The sequence below is a fragment of the Podarcis tiliguerta genome (genome assembly GCF_965153285.1).
Source record: "Podarcis tiliguerta genome assembly, chromosome: 3".
Lineage (NCBI taxonomy): Eukaryota > Metazoa > Chordata > Lepidosauria > Squamata > Lacertidae > Podarcis > Podarcis tiliguerta.
This window is the reverse complement of record NC_139536.1, coordinates 27,089,183-27,112,561: the sequence shown is the minus strand read 5'-3', so window position 1 is coordinate 27,112,561 and position 23,379 is coordinate 27,089,183. Positions and strand designations below refer to the sequence as shown.

The 23,379-nt window shown below is 41.1% G+C and overlaps 1 protein-coding gene across 5 annotated transcripts in view; it reads left to right on the top strand.

Moving 5' to 3' along the window:
- The window catches only part of USH2A (usherin), a 418,893-nt gene that overhangs the window by 36,759 nt on the left and 358,755 nt on the right, over positions 1-23,379 (top strand). For all 5 annotated transcript variants that reach the window (XM_083433263.1, XM_083433262.1, XM_083433261.1 and 2 more), the window contains exons 6-9: positions 1,500-1,794; positions 3,916-4,100; positions 7,203-7,424; positions 9,377-9,470. In XM_083433263.1, the coding sequence (XP_083289389.1) occupies positions 1,500-1,794; positions 3,916-4,100; positions 7,203-7,424; positions 9,377-9,470 (796 nt within the window). The remainder of the gene's footprint in view (positions 1-1,499; positions 1,795-3,915; positions 4,101-7,202; positions 7,425-9,376; positions 9,471-23,379) is intronic.

Sequence of the window (23,379 nt, the reverse complement as noted above, 5' to 3'; positions counted from 1 at the left end):
AATAGCTTAGCACTGTGGGCATGAGCCTCCATCGTCCTCCCAGTGGTGTCCAAACTTTTTTCAAAGAGGGCTAGACCTTCCCTCCCGCATAAAGATCTGCTATAGTACCAGCGTGTGAATCATGGGGATGTGACAAAGGGTCTCTATTTTTCTCAATTGGGAATTCCTTTGTTTTCTAGCACTGCTCCTGAGGTGGACTGGATTGAGTTCCAACAGAATGCATAAATGCAATGTAAACACATAGTGCCAGAAGAACACCAATTATAGCTGCAATAATAACCCTACCCATTTAAGAGTGGGCCCCACTGAATTCAGGCTTCTGAGCAGACATGGTTAGGATTCTAGCCTAAGTTCTTATAATTGTTGTTACTTTAACACTGTTATTAATAATGTGGAACCTGTAACACTGTGGCTTATGACCCTGGCTTGTAGCGAAAGCTTGTTTAAAGCAGTGGTTTTCAACCAGTGTGCTGTGGCACCCTGGGGTGCCTTGAAAGATGGTAATGGGTGCAGCCAGCAACACTGGCCTCTATCCCTCTTTCCTTCCTTCCCTCCCTCCTCTGATGCCCTCTTGCATCTCTGCTTCCCAAAGGCTTGCACAGCTGTTTGTTGCAGCAGCCCTGGCTACAAGCTCCCCAGCAGAATGGTGCCTCTGGGGCTGGCGCGCGCGGGGGGGGGGGGCTTCTCAGGCTCCTGTGGGGCACTGTGAGGAGGCACCTCTCTTTGGGCAGGGGGACAGCTCAGAGACCAGGGGCGGCAGCAGTAGCAGTTGCCTGGAGGACTCCCAAGGAGAAGGGAGGAGGAGAAGAGCCTGAGGGAACACTCCACAAGGGAGGGTGTTCGAAAAAGGGTGAGAGGCTGCCAGCTCAGCAGGCAATGGGTGACAGAACTGGGCTCCTGAGCACCACAGGGGTGCCACAGAAAGAATGTAGCCGGTCAAGGGATCCGTGAACTCGAAAAGGTTGAAAACCACTGGTTTAAAGTAATCAGAGTTCCAGAATATTGATGTAATAGGAAGCTCTAGTTAGTCTGAAAAGAGACACAGTTTCTGCCAGCCTCCATTCTCATGACTGTGCCAGAGGAGGAGATAAGAGGCAGGAGGTGCAAGCCCAAGGTATGCTGTGGGTCATTCACATAGTGCTATATTAATTATTGTTATTGTTATTGTTATTGTTATTATTTATTTATTAGTTAGTTGCTTGTAAAACAGACAGGTCTCTAAGCAACTTCCAACATATTTATGAGCATAAGCATAGGTCTATATAAAAATAGCTTTGTAGTTTCATGCCAACAGAGAATAAAGTCATGTAAAAGATAACAGCGTTCTTACAATACATTCTTTTTAAAGAGAAAACCATGTAGTTAAATTGGCTTTATCAGCCATCTTTTAAGTCATGCTTATGTGTTAAGGCTAATTACAGATGGGTCTTCACAAATAGGGCTTACTGCTCTTTTTATTGTGTGCACAACTCTTTTTTATATCTGTTTTTTAATGCTAGAGACATTTTTGAAGTATGGTCTGGAAAATTTCCTCAGCTTCACAGTCAGTCAGAATGTCGCTGTCCTGGAAGTCATCCCAGGGTACACCCTTTGGTGCAAAGGTACTGCATCCCTAATGGTGCTGATGATACGACTAATGACAGGGTGCTCAGACTAAACCCCGAAGCTCATCCTTTGAGCTACATCAATGATAATGATATTGGAACTTCGTGGATTTCATCTGTCTTTAGCACCACTGAACAACTCAACAGAGGGATAGCCATTACAATAGACTTAGAAAATGGACAGTACCAGGTAATTTTAAGATTTCTTTATGCAATATACTATTCACTTATAGATGAAAATGGGAATTGGTTTATTTGTTCTGCCTTTTTTTTGTTAAAATTTAATACAAAATGCTAAAGAAAATTACATTCATTGCTCACTTAGTTTGAGGAAATTTCAAATGAATTGGAGATAACGTTCTGTTACACTGGTGTGATAACTTGACTGTCAAAATGAAAAGAACCCAATTCTGATGAAGGCGGCTGGACTGAGAATTTCCCAAAAATTTAATGTGACATAGTACATGATATAGGGACGTGGGTGGCGCTGTGAGTTAAACTACAGAGCCTAGGACTTGCCAATCAGAAGGTCGGCGGTTCGAATCCCTGCGACGGGGTGAGCTCCCCTTGCTTGGTCCCTGCTCCTGCCAACCTAGCAGTTTGAAAGCACATCAAAGTGCAAGCAGATAAATAGGTACCGCTCTGGCTGGAAGGTAAACGGGGTTTCCGTGCGCTGCTCTGGTTCGCCAGAAGCAGCTTAGTCATGCTGCCCACAGGACCCAGAAGCTGTACACCGGCTCCCTCGGCCAAGAAAGCAAGATGAGCGCCGCAACCCCAGAGTCGGCCATGATTGGACCTAATGGCCAGGGGTCCTTTTTAGTACATGATATACTCAACTAGGGACGGGATAAGACTGTGTTTGACATTTAGAACTACACAGCTTGGATTCTTGCAATCAGAATCATCCTGGGCCCTCTGCTGGCTTTTAGGCTCACCAGCCATTTTTTTCAGGTGGAGCCTTTGATGGGCTGCTTCCACCACTGTCTCCAAGCAAAGAAAAAAGCTTTGTGCTTTCTCCCTTTCCCCTTAATTTAGCTTGTGAAGTGGGAGTATAATCATGGTTTTGTGAACATTCTTTTAGATCATATACCAAAGCCCCTGAGGTTTTGTATGTATTTAAAGGGAATGCTCACAGAACCCAGTTATTTAAAAGGGAAAATGGGAATATTTCTCTATTTCTACACACAGCTTCAAATGGGATTTGGAGCTGGTTTTCAGAATCCTCATTACAGGAGTTCCTTTGCAGCTCTAGGTAGAGTTGAATGCCTCACACTATCTTTGGAAAGCTATTCCTATTCTGTGGTTTGTCTTCCCCAGGGAATGAAAACTCTTGTTGGTACAATTGCTTCTGCATTAGCTTACATTGCAAATGGCATCAGAAGCCTGCAAATCCACATATAGTCCATTTTTCCATTATTCTCAGTCTGAAGTCTATATAACCAATCATCAGCAGAGAGGAACAAATGACAGTCTCTACAAGCAAGTTCTGATGGCATGCTTTCATAATCTAAGTTTACCATTTATTTATTTTAGAATTTCTAGTCTTTTTGCCTTACAGCACTCAGGGAAAACAAAACATTCCCTCGAAGGAGTGCATTATAAACATAATGGACATTACTGCTCCCTCCCCACACATGGAGCTATCTTCTTAGAGTGCATAAGAACCCAGCTGGAACAGGCCAAAGGCCCATCTAGTCCACTAGCCTGTTCTCACAGTGGCCAGCCAAAGGCTTCTGCAAAGCCGGAAAACTAGTCATGAACACAAGAGCACCTTTCCCCACCAGTGCTCCGAGACATGCCACCTCAGAAAATCAGTGTGCTTGTGGCTTGTAGCCATTGATAGCCTCATCTGATTATGCGGCACATTGAGCAGCCGCCTCAGTGCAGTAGCTTTGGTCTGCTCCCCTTTGAGGTGCTTCCCCCACTCAGTCCATCACCACCTCTCTCTCTCTCTCTTTCTATTGGTCTTAATTTTTATAATGCACCTTCCTATGTTCCTAAAGTGTAGTGGTCAAGAGCGGTGGACTCGTAATCTGGTGAACCGGGTTCGCATCTCAGCTGCTGGGTGACCTTGGGCTAGTCACACTTCTCTGAAGTCTCTCAGCCCCACTCACCTCACAGAGTGTTTGTTGTGGGGGAGGAAGGGAAAGGAGAATGTTAGCCGCTTTGAGACTCCTTCGGGTAGTGATAAAGCGGGATATCAAATCCAAACTCTTCTTATAGTTGCTTTAATAGCTACCTTCAGCTGAATCAAGGACCAATATTTATAAAGGTATTCCAAATGACTTCACATTTTGCTGTTGATTTGTAGGTGTTTTACATTATCCTTCAGTTCTTCAGCCCACAACCCGAAGCAATACGAATACAAAGGAAAAAGCAACGTGACTCTGACTGGCAAGACTGGCAGTACTTTGCAAGGGATTGCAGTGTATTTGGAATGGAGAACAACGAGTCCCTAGAATATCCTGACTCTGTGAACTGCCTCCAACTTCCTAGGTATGAACAAATAGCACTGTGTGGAGTGCAAATGCACTTGTGGAGCCAATCCAGTGCTGCTGCCAGTATGTTTGCTGATCTCCCTGCTGCCTTGTCCTTCTTCTTCCTGGTACACAGCAATGACTCAGTTGTCAGGAGGCCTGGATATTTCTGCGTCAGTGGAACTGCACTATTTCACCCTGGCACCGTTGGGCCGACCCTCACTTAAATATAGCACAACTACCTCACAGTACACCATGAATTTCTACAATTTACCCCAGATTATCTAGTAGGGGGAAACTTGATGATTTGGAGTCTCAGGCAGGATTTGATCAAACAAACAAAAAAGGTTTTATTAAACAAAGGAAGTTTATGACACAAAGTGGGTAAAACAAAGTTCAGGTTATAATGTTATTTCAGGTTCGCCTAATAATATTTATACTAAATCTAACTAATGTTATGGACTTCTAATCAAGCACAGTTTCTTTTAAACTTCAGTTGCTTATGTTCAGTTACTTCGCTTCAGGTAGATGTTACAGGTTTTTAGACTAAATGGTAAATGCTCAGCTTATTTCCAGATATTTCACTTCACTTCATTCTCAGTTGTTGCACAGCTGTTGCAGCTTAATACTTTGGTTCTTAAACAAGGCAGTATTTCCTGTCAGCTACACACCCCTTTGACCCCTCTACTCTTGAGGTACTCCAAGTAACAGACCCAAGGGATCACCATATCCCTCTTAACTGGTTTGGGAGTCTTCTCTTTTTGTAGAAGAATCTATTCCCGCCTGACTGGAATGAGACCTAAGTAGACTGTATCTTTCAAGCTTCTACTTCTCCTGGCTAAGCCTCAGCCTCCCAGTTAATTCCTGGTCTATTACTCTCAAAGGACACCACACACTGTCTTTCACACTAAGCTTATAGACTCCTTTCTCTAGCTTTTGATATATTCCTCAGAGTAGATGTTTCTACCCAGAACCAACTCTATCTGCTCTCACTCCCTATCTCCCAACCTAAAACCTGTCTCTCCAAAACCTCTCCTTTTCAACACCCTCTCCTGGAACCCTGGCCAATCAGAAGCTGCCATTTGTTAACCGTTTGCTGGCAGGAAAAAGAAAAAGATAACACTTTGTGACCCAACCTACCCAGCAAAACAAACTTTTCCATCACAATTTCCTTCTAGAGATAATGAATGACTAAGCCTCACATTCCTATCTAGAACAGCAGCATATTAAAAGCTTATACCCAACAGTGGTGCTCTGGTCTAAACCACAGAGCCTAGGGCTCGCCAATCAGAAGGTCAGTGGTTCAAATCCCCGCGACGGGGTGAGCTCCCGTTGCTTGGGCCCTGCTCCTGTCCACCTAGCAGTTCAAAAGCACGTCAAAGTGCAAGTAGATAAATAGGAACCGCTCCAGCCGAAGGTAAACGGCGTTTCCATGCGCTGGTCTGGTCCGCCAGAAGCGGCTTAGTCATGCTGCCCGCATGACCCGGAAGCTGTACGCCGGCTCCCTCAACCAATAAAGCGAGATGAGCACCGCAACCCCAGAGTCAGTCACGACTGGACCTAATGGTCAGGGGTCCCTTTACCTTTTTATACAAATTGTTAAAAAGACTGGATGGCCTTTGATGAATTCTAGGAGACAAGTGAAGGTTTTGTGGACTTAGGTATGTTCTGCAGCCTGAAGTAGTCTCATAGTAGGCAAGGCGAGTAACTGAGGGGTTGCCAACATTTCCTAGTTACTCTTCTTGAGCAGTTTTTGTGTAGACAGGTCTGAGACTGCTAAAACTGGAAGTTTTAGAGGTTGGCAAGCCTCACCAAAAAGGGGCAGAGGAGACGATATGTCTTAGACCTTCCTACACAAAAACTTGGCTTTTCATACAAGTGTTACACAGGTCTGATGCTGACTAGGTTCTGAATTATGCCAAGAGTTGGTGCAATCAGACAGTTATGAGACTTGTAAGACTTACTGCTACACATTTGCCCTTAGCCCAGACAGTCACTGTTATGTCTGTTTTGCACGATGCAAGCTTTTATTTGGGGTTGGGGGATTTTGCGTTCAGCCATAACTGTCTAGCTGCAACCAACTCTTGGCAAAATTCAGAACCTAGTCAGCATCAGACCTGTGTAGCACTTGTCTGAAAAGACATGAGGGAATGTTCCACCAGGTGCAGTCGCTGTTTGTTTTGATGGTGTTGTTATTTTTGTTTTGTTCTTGCTGTTTCAGTCTTGGCGGCTAGGCTTTTAAAGTGTCAGCATCTTTCTCTGGGCTTTCACGATTCAACATTCTAAGGGAGGAACAAGAGGTCATTGAGGGTACAATTCATTTTCAACAAAACATATATTTTGCATTCAGTCGAAGTCGGGTGGGGTGGGGAAAATAGCCAATTTAATTGGCTGAGCAATGAATAATGTTTTAAAAAATAATAATCAAAAACAGGTTTATTTTTTTAAAAAAAACAACCACAATAACACTCCAACAGAAAAATTAGTGCATCTTAGAAAAGAAATTCAAGAGCCAATGTGTGAAATGCTGCCATAAATGTTTTATAATGGAACATTGTTTTCCCTTCAATTACAAGACATAAATGATAATAGGAAGTGATTGAAGTGAACGATGTTATGTAGGGACGATGTACAGTGAACCTAATATAAAAATACCCTCTAAAGACTTGTGTATATTCATTGTACCACAGGAAACATTACGTGGTAGTGAACAAGAATCTACCCTGTTGTATTTTTAAAGAAGAAATTAACAGAATGTGTTACTTGCTTGTCCTAAAGATATAAATCAAACTTACTAAGGCTCCATCTGCACTATATGTTTATAACAGTATTATACCACTTTAAGAAGTCGTGGCTTTCCCCAAGGAATCCTGGGAATTAAACGGTACAAAATAATAAATCCTTTGCTTTTAAAGAATTAATCAAGTAAAGGATTTATTATTTTGTACCGCTTAATAGGTATATAAATTGATTTTCACTTGTTTCTAATTGTACTTTATGGATCTTGTATATCCTGTTATGCTTTGAGGTCATGCCTGATGAAAAGCAGTATACAATAACCAAATAATTACATAATTATACTAGCTGTTTTTATTTTATTTATTTATTATTACATCAACAGCATTACTCCATATTCCCATGGAAATGTTACTTTCAGCGTTCTCACACCAGAACCAAATCGTCGGCCAGGATACAATGACTTCTACAATACCCCGGCACTTCAGGAGTTTGTCAAAGCTTCGGCAGTAAAGATTCATCTACTTGGCCAATATCATACTACTGTACCTTCAGTTAACTTTAGACACAGATACTATGGAGTTGACGAAATTACTGTCAGTGGGAGGTAGGCTACTCACAGTTTGTATTGAAAATGAAGTATATTTGAGAGTAAACGACTCACTGTGGATTTATACTCATTCAAATGAGGTGAAGATGTACTTCGTAGCATTGATTTCAGATCCGAAATGGGTTTGCCTTACATCAGATAAAAATCTAACTTAACAAAATAATCTTTAACCAATTTTTATCCATCAATAATGCTTTTACATTCTGGATTTGCTAACTCTTAGAAACAGGTATGTTTGATTGAAAGCCTGATTGAAGCTTTGCTCTAGTGGTGCTTCCATTTTTTATTATGGACTCCCATATATGGCAGTTGTAATGGTCTTAATAATGAACTAAACTCTTTGTCTTAGCTGGTTTTTCCCTTTAAAAATGAGGCTTCTGTCAGCGAAAGTGTTGCATTATCTATGACTGACAACTTTATTGTATATGTTAAGTCAGAAGTCTTGTTGAAGGCATAATTACACCCTGTAAATAAAATGCAAATTAAGTAATGACTGAGTCTCCAGTGAAAGATGTGCTCTTTTTTTTACTTTGGAATTTATGTTTTAAAGAATATGTATTAAATCAGCTTTTCTTAGTGAGAAAAATGAATGTGTGGCTATAGTGTTTTGTTTTTAATTTAATCTTGCATCTCAACTGGTTTTGTGCATTCTTTGGACAAAAGGCAGGATATATATATTTTTTAAATAGATAAATTAAATAAACACAGTTTTTCTTCTATATTACTGTAGCATGGCAGTCTGAAATGGTATATAGTCTAATAACTTTAAAAAATAATGTATGTGTGTCTGTCTCTGTGTATGGATTCCACTCCAAAGAACAATAAGAGCAACTCTGAAGTCGCAATAAGTAACCCCTAAAGTGTACTTTTTTCGCCCCAAGGGCTGGAGGGATCTTAAATTCAGTTAAAGTCCAATGGAATGAATTACCGGTAATAGAAACTAAATTAAGCTCCTTTAACTTCAGTTGGACTTAAGCATGATTCTCTGCACTAGGCCCATGTGTTTTAATAGAGAGAGTACAAGACAGCAAAAAATAAATGCGAGTAGGAGCTGATTCACCTATGACTTCGGCATGTAGGCTTTTCCTTGTGTCAGGACCCTCATGTCCCTCTCCTGTCATGTAGAGCTGGTGAACCTGTGGACCTCACCTACCCCTACAAAAGTTTTTTGGGACCCTTGCATCTCCCAAAAGTTGTCATTAAAAATAAAAATAAAACTAAGGATGATGTTAGGCATTTTACTACTCCCCTTACCCCTGTTCAGGTGTCACAAGTAAGTTAAACATCTGGGAGGAAGGGCAACAGCAATGGAGCGGAGGCAGGGGTAGTGTTGTTCTTGCTACTTCTCCATAGATATTTCCTTTAACCCTCTTGTCCTGACTAAAGAGAGTTTTGTATGTTAATTATCTGGGGCTTTTTTAAAAATGATATTGTAAATTTTGTTCTGGTAGCCTGGAGAAGGAAAATGATATAAAATAAAATAAAAGATATGTACATATACTCCATGTCCTTTTAAGGAGTTGTGGTGTTCCAGATTGAAAGGTTAATGCTGAACGAACAGGTGTTAACTGTAATAAATAATTAGAGCCTTACATCTGCATAGTATACAATGAAAGCACATAATGCATGCTTGATCACTTAATAGTTGGTCTGCATGTACTGTCAATTTACTCCCTTGTAAAGCAGCATTTACTTGACATTTATAAATGCTGAATGGAAAGAGACATGAAATGGTTACTACACTTAAAGGGCCCTTTTCTGAGATGGTTATCCTTAACAGAAGCAGGCAATTACTTTCATGATAGTGTACAAATAACAGGGAGATGCCCTCTCAAACGAGACATCAATTCACTCTTCTAAATAGCTTGATTTTGTGTAAATTTCATACTGCTAAACTTTTGTTTTGTGATGACTGAATATCAAAAAACCGAATCTGATCTGTTGTACAGGTGTAATTGTTTTGGCCACGCTGATCGCTGCGACACGAGTATTAACCCATACAGATGTCTTTGCTCCAAGGAAAGCTATACAGAAGGCAACAATGTGAGTTCCTTTAAATTTCAAGTTCTCAAATCTGAATCTGAAGGCAATTAAGAGTACATCCTCCATAATGGTCTACTGATGTTTGGTTTTTAATTTTTTTAATGTGCTTTTAACTTGTTTTTAACTTGTTATGATTTTACTGTCTGGTGTTATGCTTTTTTATTGTTGTAAACAAACAAACAAACAAATAACTTTGTTTGCTGGAGGAGCAAATCTCGACCCTGCCAAACACAGGAAAGAATGATGAGGGATTCGTTGATGTTTTAATGGTATGATCTGGCTAGTGAGACTCCAGTTCTACACCATAAAGGTTCAGTGTTGGCTACTGCTCATAGCTCTTTCAGCTTCCAGTGTGCTACCAGTATCTGTATTTCCCATGAACTACACTACAAGCATTAGCTTGTAAGTCACTTTGGGCTGCTCTGGACAAGATGAAGATAAAGTCTGTAGTTCAGTTACAGGTGATTGTGTGGTGAAATTGTCATAAATTTTCTGTTGACCTCCATGGATCCTACTTGCCAGTTATTATCTTTAATATTATAGGGACCTGTGAATGTTGTATGAATGTCCTCAATGCACTTGCCAGTAGTGACTGGTGGGACTGTGTGGGTTGCATTGGGTTGCATTGTTCTTCCATTTTCCACATGTAAGTTGCTGTCACTAACCAAAAGAAAAAGGTGCAACTAGCAGGAGTTTGGTATGGTGTGGATACACTATTGATACAGTGGCAGGAGCATCAGAACGACTTCACTGCAGCACCTACACTGCCTTGCCCCTCCCCCTCTCATTAAGTAGCTGTGATATACTGCATTTAGAACATGGAAGAGCAGTGAAGTCCCACATGTGAAGCCCTGCTGGCCACTATTGGCACTTGCAGTAGTGCTTTGGCATGAGTTTTATTATTTATGATTTACTACAAAATCCATGTACTGTGTGAGTAGACTTAATATGCACAAATGCATACAGGATCTGCATAACATTAAAAAAATAAGATGACAATGCAAAATTAAGCAGATGGACTTTGAAGGCCAGACAGGTTTTTCCTCAGATATTCGTATCTCTGGAAGAGGTGCAAAGATATGATTGTAGAAAGTATTAGACATATAAGTGAAATATGTATGCAGATTAGAGTTGCCATATATTGAAGAACATAAAAGAGGGCAGCCTGAGCCGCTGCCAGCCCAAGCCGGGGAAAGAGGAATATGTGGGGGGGGGGGCACTGGCATGCCTGTGTGCCTCTTTCCCTGGCTTGATCTGGCAGTGGCCGCAGAGTGCAGATCAGCCCAAACCCAAGCTGCCCGAGCCAGAGCCCAACCCCCAATAACCCCAGACATTTCCTTTAAAATGTAAAAATCCGCCCAGATGGGCATGATGGCCTCCTGAAAGAGGACATGTCCAGGTTTTCCCAGACATATGGCAACCCTAATGCAGATATCTCATTTCCACCAGGAAATACCCAGTTATAGAACTGATTTCTCTTTCCACTCCCTTCCACTGCATTATACTTTTATACAAAAATGCATTCAACTCCATCCTGCAGTAACTTAATTCACTTCTGCTAGGTCCAGCAGCTGTTGCTCTCATTTCTTTTTCAATCCTAGAGAGAAGAATACAGTGGTACCTCAGGTTAAGTACTTAATTCGTTCTGGAGATCTGTTCTTAACCTGAAACTGTTCTTAACCTGAAGCACCACTTTAGCTAATGGGGCCTCCTGCTGCTGCCGCTGCGCAATTTCTCTTCTCATCCTGAAACAAAGTTCTTAAACCGAGATACTATTTCTGGGTTAGCGGAATATGTAACCTGAAGCATATGTAATCCGAGGTACCACTGTATTGCTGCATGCTCACCACATATTTAAAACCATCTTCGCCCTGCTCAAAGGATTCTGAGAACTGTGGTTTAACCTTCACAGAGCTACAATTCTCAGGATCCTTCACGTACTACTTTGCCAGTATTCTTGGGGTGTGTGTGCAGTGTATATGCAGCCTGTATGCAGTAGGATACAGAAAGCTGCCTTATACCAGATTAGACCATTTCCCCTCTAGTCCAGTATTGTCTTTCCTGACAGACAGTGGCTGACCAGAGTCTTATGTAGAGATCTCTCACACCACCTGCTGCCTGATTTTTTTCAGTGGTGCTACCAGGGATTGAACCTGAGATCTCCTGCATGCAAATTGAGCTCTATGATTGAGCTACAGTCCTCCTTGTTCTGCCAGCAGTATTGAAGGACAAGGCAGTTTGTTTTCACCGTGAAGAATGCATTTCCAAAGTGTTCCAAGAAACAGAAAATTATAAAATCACAATCTCTGATAGAATACTCAGAGCAACATGCGATAGAGGGATAAAAAATATTATCAGTTATCTACAGCTTAAAACATAAGGACGACAATAAAATCACTAGAGCATAGAAACAGCAACAAGGTTAAACCCAGATTTCCATCGGCAAAAAGCTTGGGCAAATAATGTTCTAAATTGCCAGTGGAGCAGTATGGGGAAGTTGCAAAATGTTTTCAGATTTGTGTATGCATTTAAAATAAAGTAGACTTTTACAGAATACTGCACTTTGCCTACCTATATATTTCATATTCCAAATATCCTAAATAAAAAAAATAGACACGAGTTGTGCAATTTGTAGTAAACAGTCCTATAGGAAACCAGTTTTGTAGTAACCTTACTTTAGCTCATGAGTTGGCTGAAGGTTTTCCAATTCAATGTTGTTTTTTGCCTTGCTGAAAAAGCCCTGTGCTCACAGTGGCATGAGACTCTCTGCAGCTACCTACTGGATTGGAAGCTATGCCACATAATGTTGCATTGTGTGGGATGTGAAGTGCCATAGCTCAGTGGTGAATCAAAATCCCAGTCTCAATCCCTGCCATCTCCTGGTAGAGCTGAGTCAGGTTCCTTGCTTGAAACCCTGCTGACCTCCTGCCAGCCAATGTGCACAAAACTAAGCTAGATGGACCAGTGGTTTAACTCAATATAAGGCAGCACCCTGTGTTATCATATTCCTATTTTTCTATATTCTCATTTGATGCCTTGGGAGTGACAACATCACATTGTATCACACCATTCTCGATGTAGTCCTGGTAGCACGTAGAGAAACTCACAGGATGTAGGGTTTTCATTTTAAGTTATAAAAGCAAGCAACCACACCCCCAACAAAAAAAACAAAACAAAACAACACACCCCACAATTGTTCACCTCATCAGTTAACCAAGGTAAGCATCCACCCTAAATTTCTCCCTCACACAGAAGCACCAGAAAACCAGTGCCTCTTGCATGGGAGGAATTTTCAGGACATGCGGGGAAAGGGGGAGGGGTTTGGCCCCGCCTTAATGAGTTCAGTATTGCAGTGCATTTGGCATTGTCTGCCTTGCCAAATTGTCAGAGAAAACAGTAGGGTATCAGAAGGGATGGATTTGCTCGGTTGAGTGGAATACATGCCACTTTCTGGTATTTAGCGTGGAGGAACGGGGAAAGCAACAGTGGAAAGTGCAGAAAATAATCATAACATCATTCATATTTTGTTTTTACCCCCTTCCCTTGTTGGATTCACTTTCTACTTTGGAAGAAACTTTTTACCTGCAAGTGTAATAGATTGGTTTCATAGCCAGAAACCATCTTACTCAAAAACACATTGCAATGCTTTTTATATTGTTTAATTGAAATAAAATATGAAGGGGTTTTAGTACAAACTTGTTGTTTTCTACTGGAGACAGAAGCAAAGTCCTGTTGCTGCTGTTCCTCTTCTTTTTTCTTTTCTATAAAGAGCTGGATATATTCCAAAAAGGAAAAAAAAATGCCTCAATTTCACCAAGTCCTGCTAGCCATTAAAATAATGCTCAATAAACACTGGCTTTTGTGGATTACATTGCAGTCAATTTGGCAAGCGATGGCAAAGTTAAACCTTGATAATGTTCCAGTTCTTGACATTGGAAGGTATGAAAAGGAATATTTTTTACTGACTTTGCCAAACATTAGAGAAGCAAAGGGTTGAGGGCACAGATGTAGTGTCCCAGCAGAACCTTGTTCCTACTCTCTCTGCCACAGGAACCTTTGAAGCTGCTTTCAGTCAGAGCACTTCAACGAAGCCCATGGCAAACACAGAAATATTGTTTGATTTCTTTCTTTCTGTTTTTCCCCTTTGCGTTTTCTTCCTCTTACCCCTCCCCCCTTTTTGTTTTGTTTTATAGGATTTTCTAATGTAAACGATCAAAAGAGAAAGCATATGGAGAATGAAATAACAAAAAAGAGAATATATTGTGTTTATATTATTAATAGCATAACACCATCAAACTGCTTGCCTGTTTGCAAGAAAAGCAAACCACAAACAAGTAAGCAGGCACCTGCCCCAAGGACCTTACAGTGTAAAGTAAGCTAGCGAGGAGCAATCATGATTGATTCTGTAATGGCAGAACCACGTGGACAAGTATACCAGATACTATGTGTCAGGACCTTCTGTATTACCCACTCCTGTATATAAAACTTACGTAGTATTGTTCATGATTTTAAGCTGTCACTAGATGTCCAGGTTGTCTAAGTGGTCAGTAGTGGGTAAGCTAAGCTCTAGCTGGTTCACTTGCTACAGCCATCCCCAGACCAGCACAGCCTGGCATCAGTAACCCATGCTCTGATAAACCCATAGTTTAACTACTGTAATGTGTTCTACATGGGGCCACCCTTGGAGATAGAAAAGAAACTGCAGCTGGTGCAGAATGCAGCTGCCCATATATTAAGCAGGAAAGTACACTGGGGTCATAGGCCACCATCCATAAGATACTGCACCAGGCCCAAGTCAAGGCATTGCTCCTCATGTACAAAGCCTCCATTTCATCCTCCTCCTTACTTTATAGTGAAAACTCTTTTGTAGCATGGAAACATCCCCTTTTAAGCTTGATAAACAACATAGCCATCTCTCATTTTTAGACTTTATCACACATTGCGGCTTGCTTTTAGCAACCTGAACAAATATGAAGCTCACACTGTTCCAGTGGATTTGTAAGAGGGCATTTAACAGCATAATTAGACCAAAGTTTCTGAAAAAGGAGTGAAAAGCCTGCAGGTGTACAGGCAGAAAGGTTGGGGGGGGGGGAATATCACAAGATGTTGGCTTCAGCATGTTTTGTATTTGTGGTCAAAAGACTGATTAAAAGCATTTGCTAAAAATCAGTTTGATTCACCAACTTATTTTAAAAGTTGAGCCTCTGCAGTCGAAATGATGGTCTATCACAAAAATGAAGTAAGTCTTTTAAAAATACAAGCTGACACTGTCCTTTTAATTAGAATGAGTATTGTGAAATGGTACTTTGTGGGGATTAATTATAAATATTTGATAGGATCTGGAATTCGCCAAGCACTCTGGCAGGACCTGTGATACCATGTGAAAACAAACTAAATGAATGGTGCAAATGCCCTATCAGAATTTTTGGTGGGTCAATGTTTGTGTTGTTTCAGTAGGTTTCCCGCTTTTAATTAGTTTGCACACTCTATGACTCTTAATTATACTTATCAAGGCTGCAATCCTGTGTCCATTTATCTGGTAGTAAGCCCTATTGAAATTTAATGCAACTTATTTCTGACTAGACATGTACTTTATAGGATTGCACTGAAGTATCCTTCTTTAATAGTCAAGTATGGTAAATTGTATATTTTCATGTATACCGTACTGTCAGTTTCTTCTAACAAAGAATTAAAACAAAATGTATTTCACTCAACTTCAAATATTGGGTGATATTTTAGTCAGTTTTCTTACTGCACTTTTGGTGGTGCTTGGTGCTAGTTAGCTTAACATTTTGCAATCTTACACTACTTCTACATTGTTGCCCCTGAACAGCATTCAAACATCTAAGAGAGGTTCCTTCCAAAGTTTGAAAACTGACAGATTTGTCTCAGTGATTAAATACAATCAAAATGCTTAGGGTACATTGTTTAAATAAACCCTTTAGAGTCCCTGCATCTTTGTTCTTCTGTCATCTTTCCACTGCTGCGGGGATAAATAATAATAGATCAGGCTACGTTTTCTGGAGAATAACATACAACCAAATATCCTGCTGGCATCCGTCTGTCTCAAGAGACAGTGGAGTTTGCCTCTGGGGGTGAAGTGACCTCTCTGGGGTGCAAGCCTGGGCAGTATGTATGGAGATCCTGGACTGCCCAGATGACAAGACTCTTCTTGGCCTCACTGTGTGATTCAAAGGAAAGCAGAGCAATACATTTGGCACAAGCTTGGCTGCAGGAGTTGCTGGAAGGAGGTTTACCAGTCATCATCCAACCATATTAGGGACTCCACTCTGGATTTGTATAGGGTTTACTCCTTGGCATTTTCTTCTCCTGAAGATGTCCCACAAGGCAGCAGGTACAGCTTGTTCCTTGGGACTTACTCCTTAGCCTTTTCTTCTACCGAAGATATCCCACAAGGCAGCGGAGGTTTAGAGAGAGAGTTTTCCTTCTCTTAGATGGGCTGCCTTCCCAGATTGATGAGCCCCATCTGCCTCTCACTTCCCTCTACAGCACATGCAGAAACTGCCTTCTTGACCATTGGACCCACTATTGGTCTTGTCCACCCAGTCATCTGGAGCCTGTCTTTGCATACAGGGTAAGTCCCCAACTCACTGAGGGTTTAAGACCCATCTGCTACCCTCACCTGGTTTAGCTGGCCAGTTGAAGCCATTCCCAGGTTGTGGCTGCTGTCACATGCCTACAGCTTCTAAAAACCACAGGTTAGAGCTGAGTGCAGGGTAGGAACCGAAGGTAGACAAACTACCCTATAAGGAACACAACGTGTCCCCCACCAGAGGTGATACCCCTTCCCTAACACCCCATACACCCTACCAAATATCTAGCATGGCAAGGTTTCCATGTTTAACCCAGTTTAATAGGTCTGCTCTGAGAGTTAAACTTAGTTGAAGACCATCTACTTCTTACAGAATATTTCCTATTGTTGAATTTGCTGTTTTATTACAATTTGATGATATGTTCTAATGTTTATTATTGACAACATTGAACATTTCCTAGTAGCATAAACTGCCTTGGTGAAGATACAGCATTGAAAGGTAGATTAGATAACTTATTGGAGAACTGGGCTAGTAACAGCCATGATAATGAGATGGAGCCTCCAGACTCAGCCATTCTCTGACTGTCACTAGCAGTTGTTGGGGGCAAGTGGTAAGGAAGTGCTGTTACCATCATTCCCTTGATTCTTCTTCTGGCATGTTGCCTATGTTGTGGAATGCCTTACCAAGTGAGGTGTGTTAGGCTCCATCCCTGCTTTTTTTATAAGTGACTTGTAAAAAAAGGTTACTTCAGGTGTTCTATGACTGTTGTTGTTTTGCTGGTTTACCTATGGTGACTTAGAGAGAGAGGTTTGTATCCAAAGTTAGTCATGCTTGGAGTAGATCAGTTGGAAGACAGAATCACTAACATGCATCTTTTCATTTTAGTGCGTCTAATCTGAGTACAACTTAGTTGGAGACAACTAAGCATCTTAATTTTTTTATTGTTTTTGATTTGTAGCTTGTAAGCCACCTTAAAAAAAAAATAGGTGGGGCATTTCATTTATAAACAATCCCCCCCCCCCAAAAAAGCCAACAACCCAATGTCTGGCCGGCTAAACCACTGGTCTGATCCAGTAGTGTCATTATGTTCTGTTTACTGCTCAAGGAAACAGCTGTCACACCCATCATTTTTAAATGAAGAAATTTACTATTTGACATTAATAAAATAAAAAGAAAAGCACTATATATAGTTTTTATGCCCTAAAGAGTGATGGAAATGAATTATTCAACATTTATTATGCACATTTTTTGTTTTATTTCATTTAGAACACATACTTCCATATTGCCTAATTGGGTAATATGAATAACCTTAGTAGCTTTATGATTTTCTTCCAACCGGCATTCCGAAAGAATCGATGCCATAGAGAGGAATATAAGGAGACTGATCACATCATGATATCCTTGAACTTCTCATAAGGATCTTATACCCTGATCTAGTAAAGCGGCCCTTTTCATTAAAAGCATCAAATGGAGTAGAAAAGGGTAATATATACCTTACTGCCATTAGTATTATAGAATGATTTTATTGTATTATAGGAGGATAGCTGTAGGATCCTCCATCATTTTCTTTGGGTATGAGAAGAAATCTCTCTGTCTCTCTCTGCCCCCCATCTAATGTGGTACAGTGGTACCTTGGTTGTCAAATGGCTTGGCTCCTGAACAAATTGGCCTCCGAATGCCGCAAACCCGGAAGTGAATGTTGTGGTTTGTGAACATTTTTTGGAAGCTGAACGCCTGATGCAGCTTCCGCGGCTTCTGATTGTGTGCAGGAAGCTCCTGCAGCCAATCGGAAGCCACACCTTGGTTTTTGAACGGTTCCAGGAGTCGAACGGACTCCCGGGATGGATTAAGTTCAACAACCAAGGTACCACTGTACATATTTTCTTTATTACATAAGATCAGTTTTATGAAATTGCTTCAAGTGACACAATTTCTGTTTCAGCAAGTGGCTATATGTGCTCCCCGCCATTTCACTGTGGAGAGGCTGGGGATTTTTATCTTTAAACAACCATTTTTGCCAGCATTGATGGGACCATTATTACAGTCTCCATGATGGCACCTCTAACATTTTACAGATGAAGACTATGCAATGAGGTCATCCACCCCACCCCCACCCCCGCTGCATTTCAAGTCATATTTACATGTTGCTCCAGACACCAGGGATGTTTTCATCTGATGTGCACAATCTCTTTGGTTTCCCTACACCTGCAACATGCCAAGCTGTGCATGCGCTAATGTACACACCAGCAAATTCAACGTGAATGTGGGTTAAGTTTTCAAATCAGGTGGAAGCTGGTTTGAATTGAAACACATCACAAATCAGAATTTCTCAAGTGTACACAGTGTGAAACACCAGCAGTGAGAGCAAGAGTGAATGGTAATTGTGTACACAGCCAAAAATGAGGACACACTTATATCATCTATACTTGCAAAGCAAGGGACACTGCATCTTTCAGTGAAGTTACCACTATTGCTGGAGATACTTGCCAGAATTTGAAAGCAAACTGGAAGCAGCAGCAAGTGTATGTGACCCAGATGCAAACATTTATATAAGAAAACCTTGCCATGTCTTCCAAGCCAGTCAGCTGCAGTAGCTGCTGCTGATCCATATACCCTTTGATTCTCTTGGTCATTTTCCTTCCCTTTCAGTGTTTTTGCATCCTCTACAGTAGTGGTGCTTCCTGTGCTGCAGCCGAAGTGCATTTCTTCCAGTCACAGCATGCAGTAAAAGTCCCATTTTTCCTCTGCTGTTACCTACTCAGTGGCGTAGCGTGGGGGGTGCAGGGGGGGCCGGCCGCAACATCTCGGGGTTAGGGTTAGGGGGCGCAAATCCACGGGTTAGGGGGCGCAAATTACTTGCCTTGCCCCGGGTGCTGACAACCCACACTACGCCACTGTACCTACTCAGTCCCACTGACCTTCAGGTATTGGGATGGGTGGCTGGGTGGAAAGAATAAGACGCTGCAGAACTGCTAAAAGAACCAGGGAAGACCTGTTGCTGTGATTCACAAGTGGAGAGTGTTGTGCACAGGTTCTACTTATGGACTACTTGTGGGAACAGGATGCTAGACTATATGGGTTTCTGGCTCTTATGACTGACCTCCACCCTATGGAACATATTGCATAACAACTTGCACTTTTTTCACATGCACCAATATGTTAATACAGTACTTTTATAAGTAAATAAAAATAAGTTTGATGGGGGAAAAAAGTGGCAATCTGCTTCATTTTAATATTACACACACACACACACACACACACACACACACATGATAGCACCTTTCAGTGCTTGCTTTATCTCTTTTCTATAGTCTTGGGACAGATGATGTAGGTTTAAGAGAGAGAGAGAGATGAGATATACACTTGGTAGAGAGAATGATAGGTTAGACACTTTCATAAGCTTGTTTTCTTCAAATTCACTTTCACCTATGATATAGAACTGCTGAAAACTAGCTTTAAAAAACAGTAACAGCAAAATCCATCTAACATCTTCAAAGACTAACTTAACACCAGTTTAATATTTATGCAGCAAACTGTGAGAATATTTCACCCTAACTTGATTTCCCCCCCTTTAAATTTATAGCGTACCTCGGGACAGGTTACTATGGATTTTAAAATGAAATTCCACTTAATTTTGCCTTCATTCACAACAACCTTAACCAGAACATCAGAAGAAGCATATATATTCTGCATGAATGAAAATGAAATATCCTCAAATTGATTCCCCTGACTAGTTTTGACACACAGCAACGGGGTGGGTGGGAAAGCTATCTGGATGAAGCTGGAAATTTTACAAGCTGGAAAATTCTGAATAACTTTCTCAAGATGCCTGTGGTAGTGATGGGTTTGTCCATGAACTCATCCTTGGCAAACAGATTTAATTTCACAGGCCATAGATCTTAGATTTCTAAAATAATTTGTGGAAAGTATTTGTTGAAATAGCAAGGTGCTGTCTCGAATATCCTAAGACAGATGCCTAGACAACCTGGTAATACACAGAATTGTGAAGGAGCCATTGTATTATCAAAAAAACTTGGTTGTTATCCCACAGGAATACAATTTATTTTGCTGAGCTGATGAAAATCCATATGAGATTTTAGTTTCAAATAGCCAATTAAAATTGAAGTTGTCAGAGTTATCTCAAAAAAGAGCAAGCTGGAATAGTGACAGCAAATTAAACAGGCTCCTATTTAGGTTAGTAAGAAGTACGGTGACCAAGAGGATTTGGTAGCTTTCTGTGTTGCTGAACTGACTCTGGTTCAGTGGCTCAATGTAGAGATCCCTCTAGCTTATTTAAAATGGGTTCCTGATGAAGAAGAGAGGGAACAGTTGTGCTCTAAGGGTGTTACTCTTCACATAGTTACTGCCTCCATGCTGGAGGAAGCAATTTAAAAATCTAAAAATCTAAATATAACAATGGCAACAACAGGAACTAATCCAATCAGTATTTCAAAACGCTATGCAAACAAATATAAATGTTTTCACAAGACATCTAAACTGAAGCAGCAAGGTGGCTTGGTGGTCTCTCTGCTGAGGGTCTTCATGAAACCATGGCACATTATTGAGAAGGTTCTGTACTGATGGTCACACATCATTTTTTCTGAAAATACAGGGCCTCAAGAAGATATTTGTTTATAATGGAGTTTAAAATCTGAAGGAGGCCAGTTGCTAATGACAGTTCCCGGACTATCTGAAGACTTCTAATTCATAGCTTTGTTGACACTGTCCTCACCTCATAAAAGTCACCACTGGGGGTGGGGGAGAGACTTTGGTTATGCACATTAGTGCTGATTCTATGAACAACAAAAATCTCAAGCTCTGGTTCAAGGATCAAGGGTTGTCTAGTCCAAGCTTTGTCTTGCCTTGAAGCTGAAGCTGGAAAGTACAGGAAGACATGGTTTAAGAATAGCAAAGCTCAATGAATAATTTGTAGAGGACAATTTATTTGAATAATTTAGCCTCCCTTTCTGAATGATGGAAGGATCATTACAAGGCATTATACTCTTCCCACTTGTCTGGTTTTAGCAAAGCACCAAAAGTTAGTGAATGTGACCTCTAATATAACCACAGGGACTTCTAATAGATAAATATTTCTATAGTCTTAATATTAACAGTTGTTCTGTAGATTCAAATTGGAAATTTATTTTACTGTTAATAATATTAATATTATTATCAATTTATAATTATAAGTTTCCCAGTATCTAAACTCCAACTAGAGTGTTATACTAATAGTGATATACTTTGCAGATGAAGCTTTTGTTTATAAAAGAAATCTAAACAACTAGTGTGAAATATTTTAGTGTCAATCAATCAGTTAACATAAGTACCAATAAAACAATACAAATCATACATCCATAATATGAGGCAACATCCATGATGTAAGAGAGGTTGCCAGAGAAACCAGCAAACACAAATTCAGCTTGATTTCAAATTAAACATCTGAATCACCACAGCAATTTATACTGGTTTTATCCAACTCATTTTTCCTGATTATTATTACTATTAGCAGCCAGTGTATAGAGAGCCACTTTGTGTGTTATAAAGCTATTGTTGTCACTCAAAAGAAAACAGATCATTGCTGCGTAGTATACCTGCTTGCTTGTGTGAAACAAAGGTTTCAGAACGTGATCTCATGGGTCTCTCTATAAGGGCAGGCCAAGAGATGAGTGATGTCTTCTACCTGAGGTAGACTACAAATACAATGTCTGTCTGTGTACAGGACCTTGTTGTAGTGGCCATCCAAGACTGCAGTGGGCATCACTTGGAAACCCAGCTTAATACAGACATTTCTTAAGGAAGTTTGATCAGATAACTAGCTCTAAAATACTCTGTTTTCAAGAGTGAATACCAAAGGGAAGTGCTGGTTTTTGTAATCAGTTGCAGCTTCTTTCTGGATTCTGTCAGCTGACTTTAGCAGCATTGTGGCCTCCAATCTCATACAATGCAATCAGAGATTAGGCTAAACATGCATAATGCATCTAGAACTTTCCTTGGGCAACTCCCATGCACTCTTGTGTTTCAGGCAGCAATATGATCTACGCATTAGTTCAGGAGGTGTGGATCCAGGTCAGTTTGTACCAGAATTTGCAAAGATTGAATTCCTCAAGCATTCTTATGGAGTTGCACAAATCGCAACAGCTGTGTGTATAGGCTCCACATGGAGGCACTGGGGGTGGGAAGCAAAGGCTTCCATTTGTGCAAATGGGCTTTCCCCTCGCTCTTCCCAATGTTGCGCAAAATTGAATTCCACCCAACATTCATATAATTTTTAGTTCTTCATTGACTGCAAATTTACTTGCAGGCTTGCAGGCTCCTGTGAATGATTTACTGTATTTTTCTGTGTATAAGACTGTATTTCCCCCCAAATTTTTGAAGTTTAAAATAAGAGGTCATCTTATACATGGATAGCGCATAGTGTATTTTCTAAATTTGGGGTTTAAAAAATATAGGGGTTGTCTTATGCATGGGGGCATCTTATACACGGAAAAATACAGTATGTGGAGGGTAGAGAATGTCAACTCTAAATTAAGGCAAAAGGCATGCAATTCTGAAAAAACCATGATGCAGCAAGCATGGTCTGCATGTAGGAATAAGTTTCTTTGTATGGACTATGTCATCTGAAAGCACAAAAAGTGCCATATCAGAAAAAGAATCTACATCCGACTTGGAGGTTCCTGCTTCATATATGATCCACAGGTTCAGATTGGTTAGTGCTTCCACCTATGACATTGTGGAACAAAGCGAGTGTATGGTTCCAAAAATCCAATCCCTGAGCAGTGATGTTGACCTGACCATCAGTTGATATGAGAAGCACTCAGGAGTCAGGAATTTCCATGCAAAGCTTCATATGTTGTCCTCTGGATCAGAGCTAAATGCTAAAGTTGATAGATCATTTTTCTTGGGAGTGAGTACCATTAAATTCAGTGGGTTTTACTTCTGAGTATACAGGGCTGTCTTAAGCATATGCGGCACCAAGCTGCAAAGGTCTGCCTGGCACCCCCCCTCCAGGTTGCCCAGTCCCAGGCATGTAGGAGGGCAGAGCGGGCCGGCTGCCTCAGCATCTCACTGGCTTGGTTGCCCCTGAACTTGTGGTACAGAGCCGCCCGCAGCAGAAGAGCCTGCTGCGGCTCTCCGACCAAAGGGCGGGCTCTTCCCCGGACGCAACCCTCAGGCCCTGGACTCTTGGCCTGGCACCCCTGGGAGCCCAGTGCCCGGGTGTCCCGCACCCCTAGTGCCTTGAGTAAGACGGCCCTGTGAGTACACATACTTAGGGTTGCACTGTAAATTTTGTAGGAGTGCCTTGAGTGGCATATTGTGCATGTCTTCTCCTCTGTTGTATCTTTTTAAAAATTGCA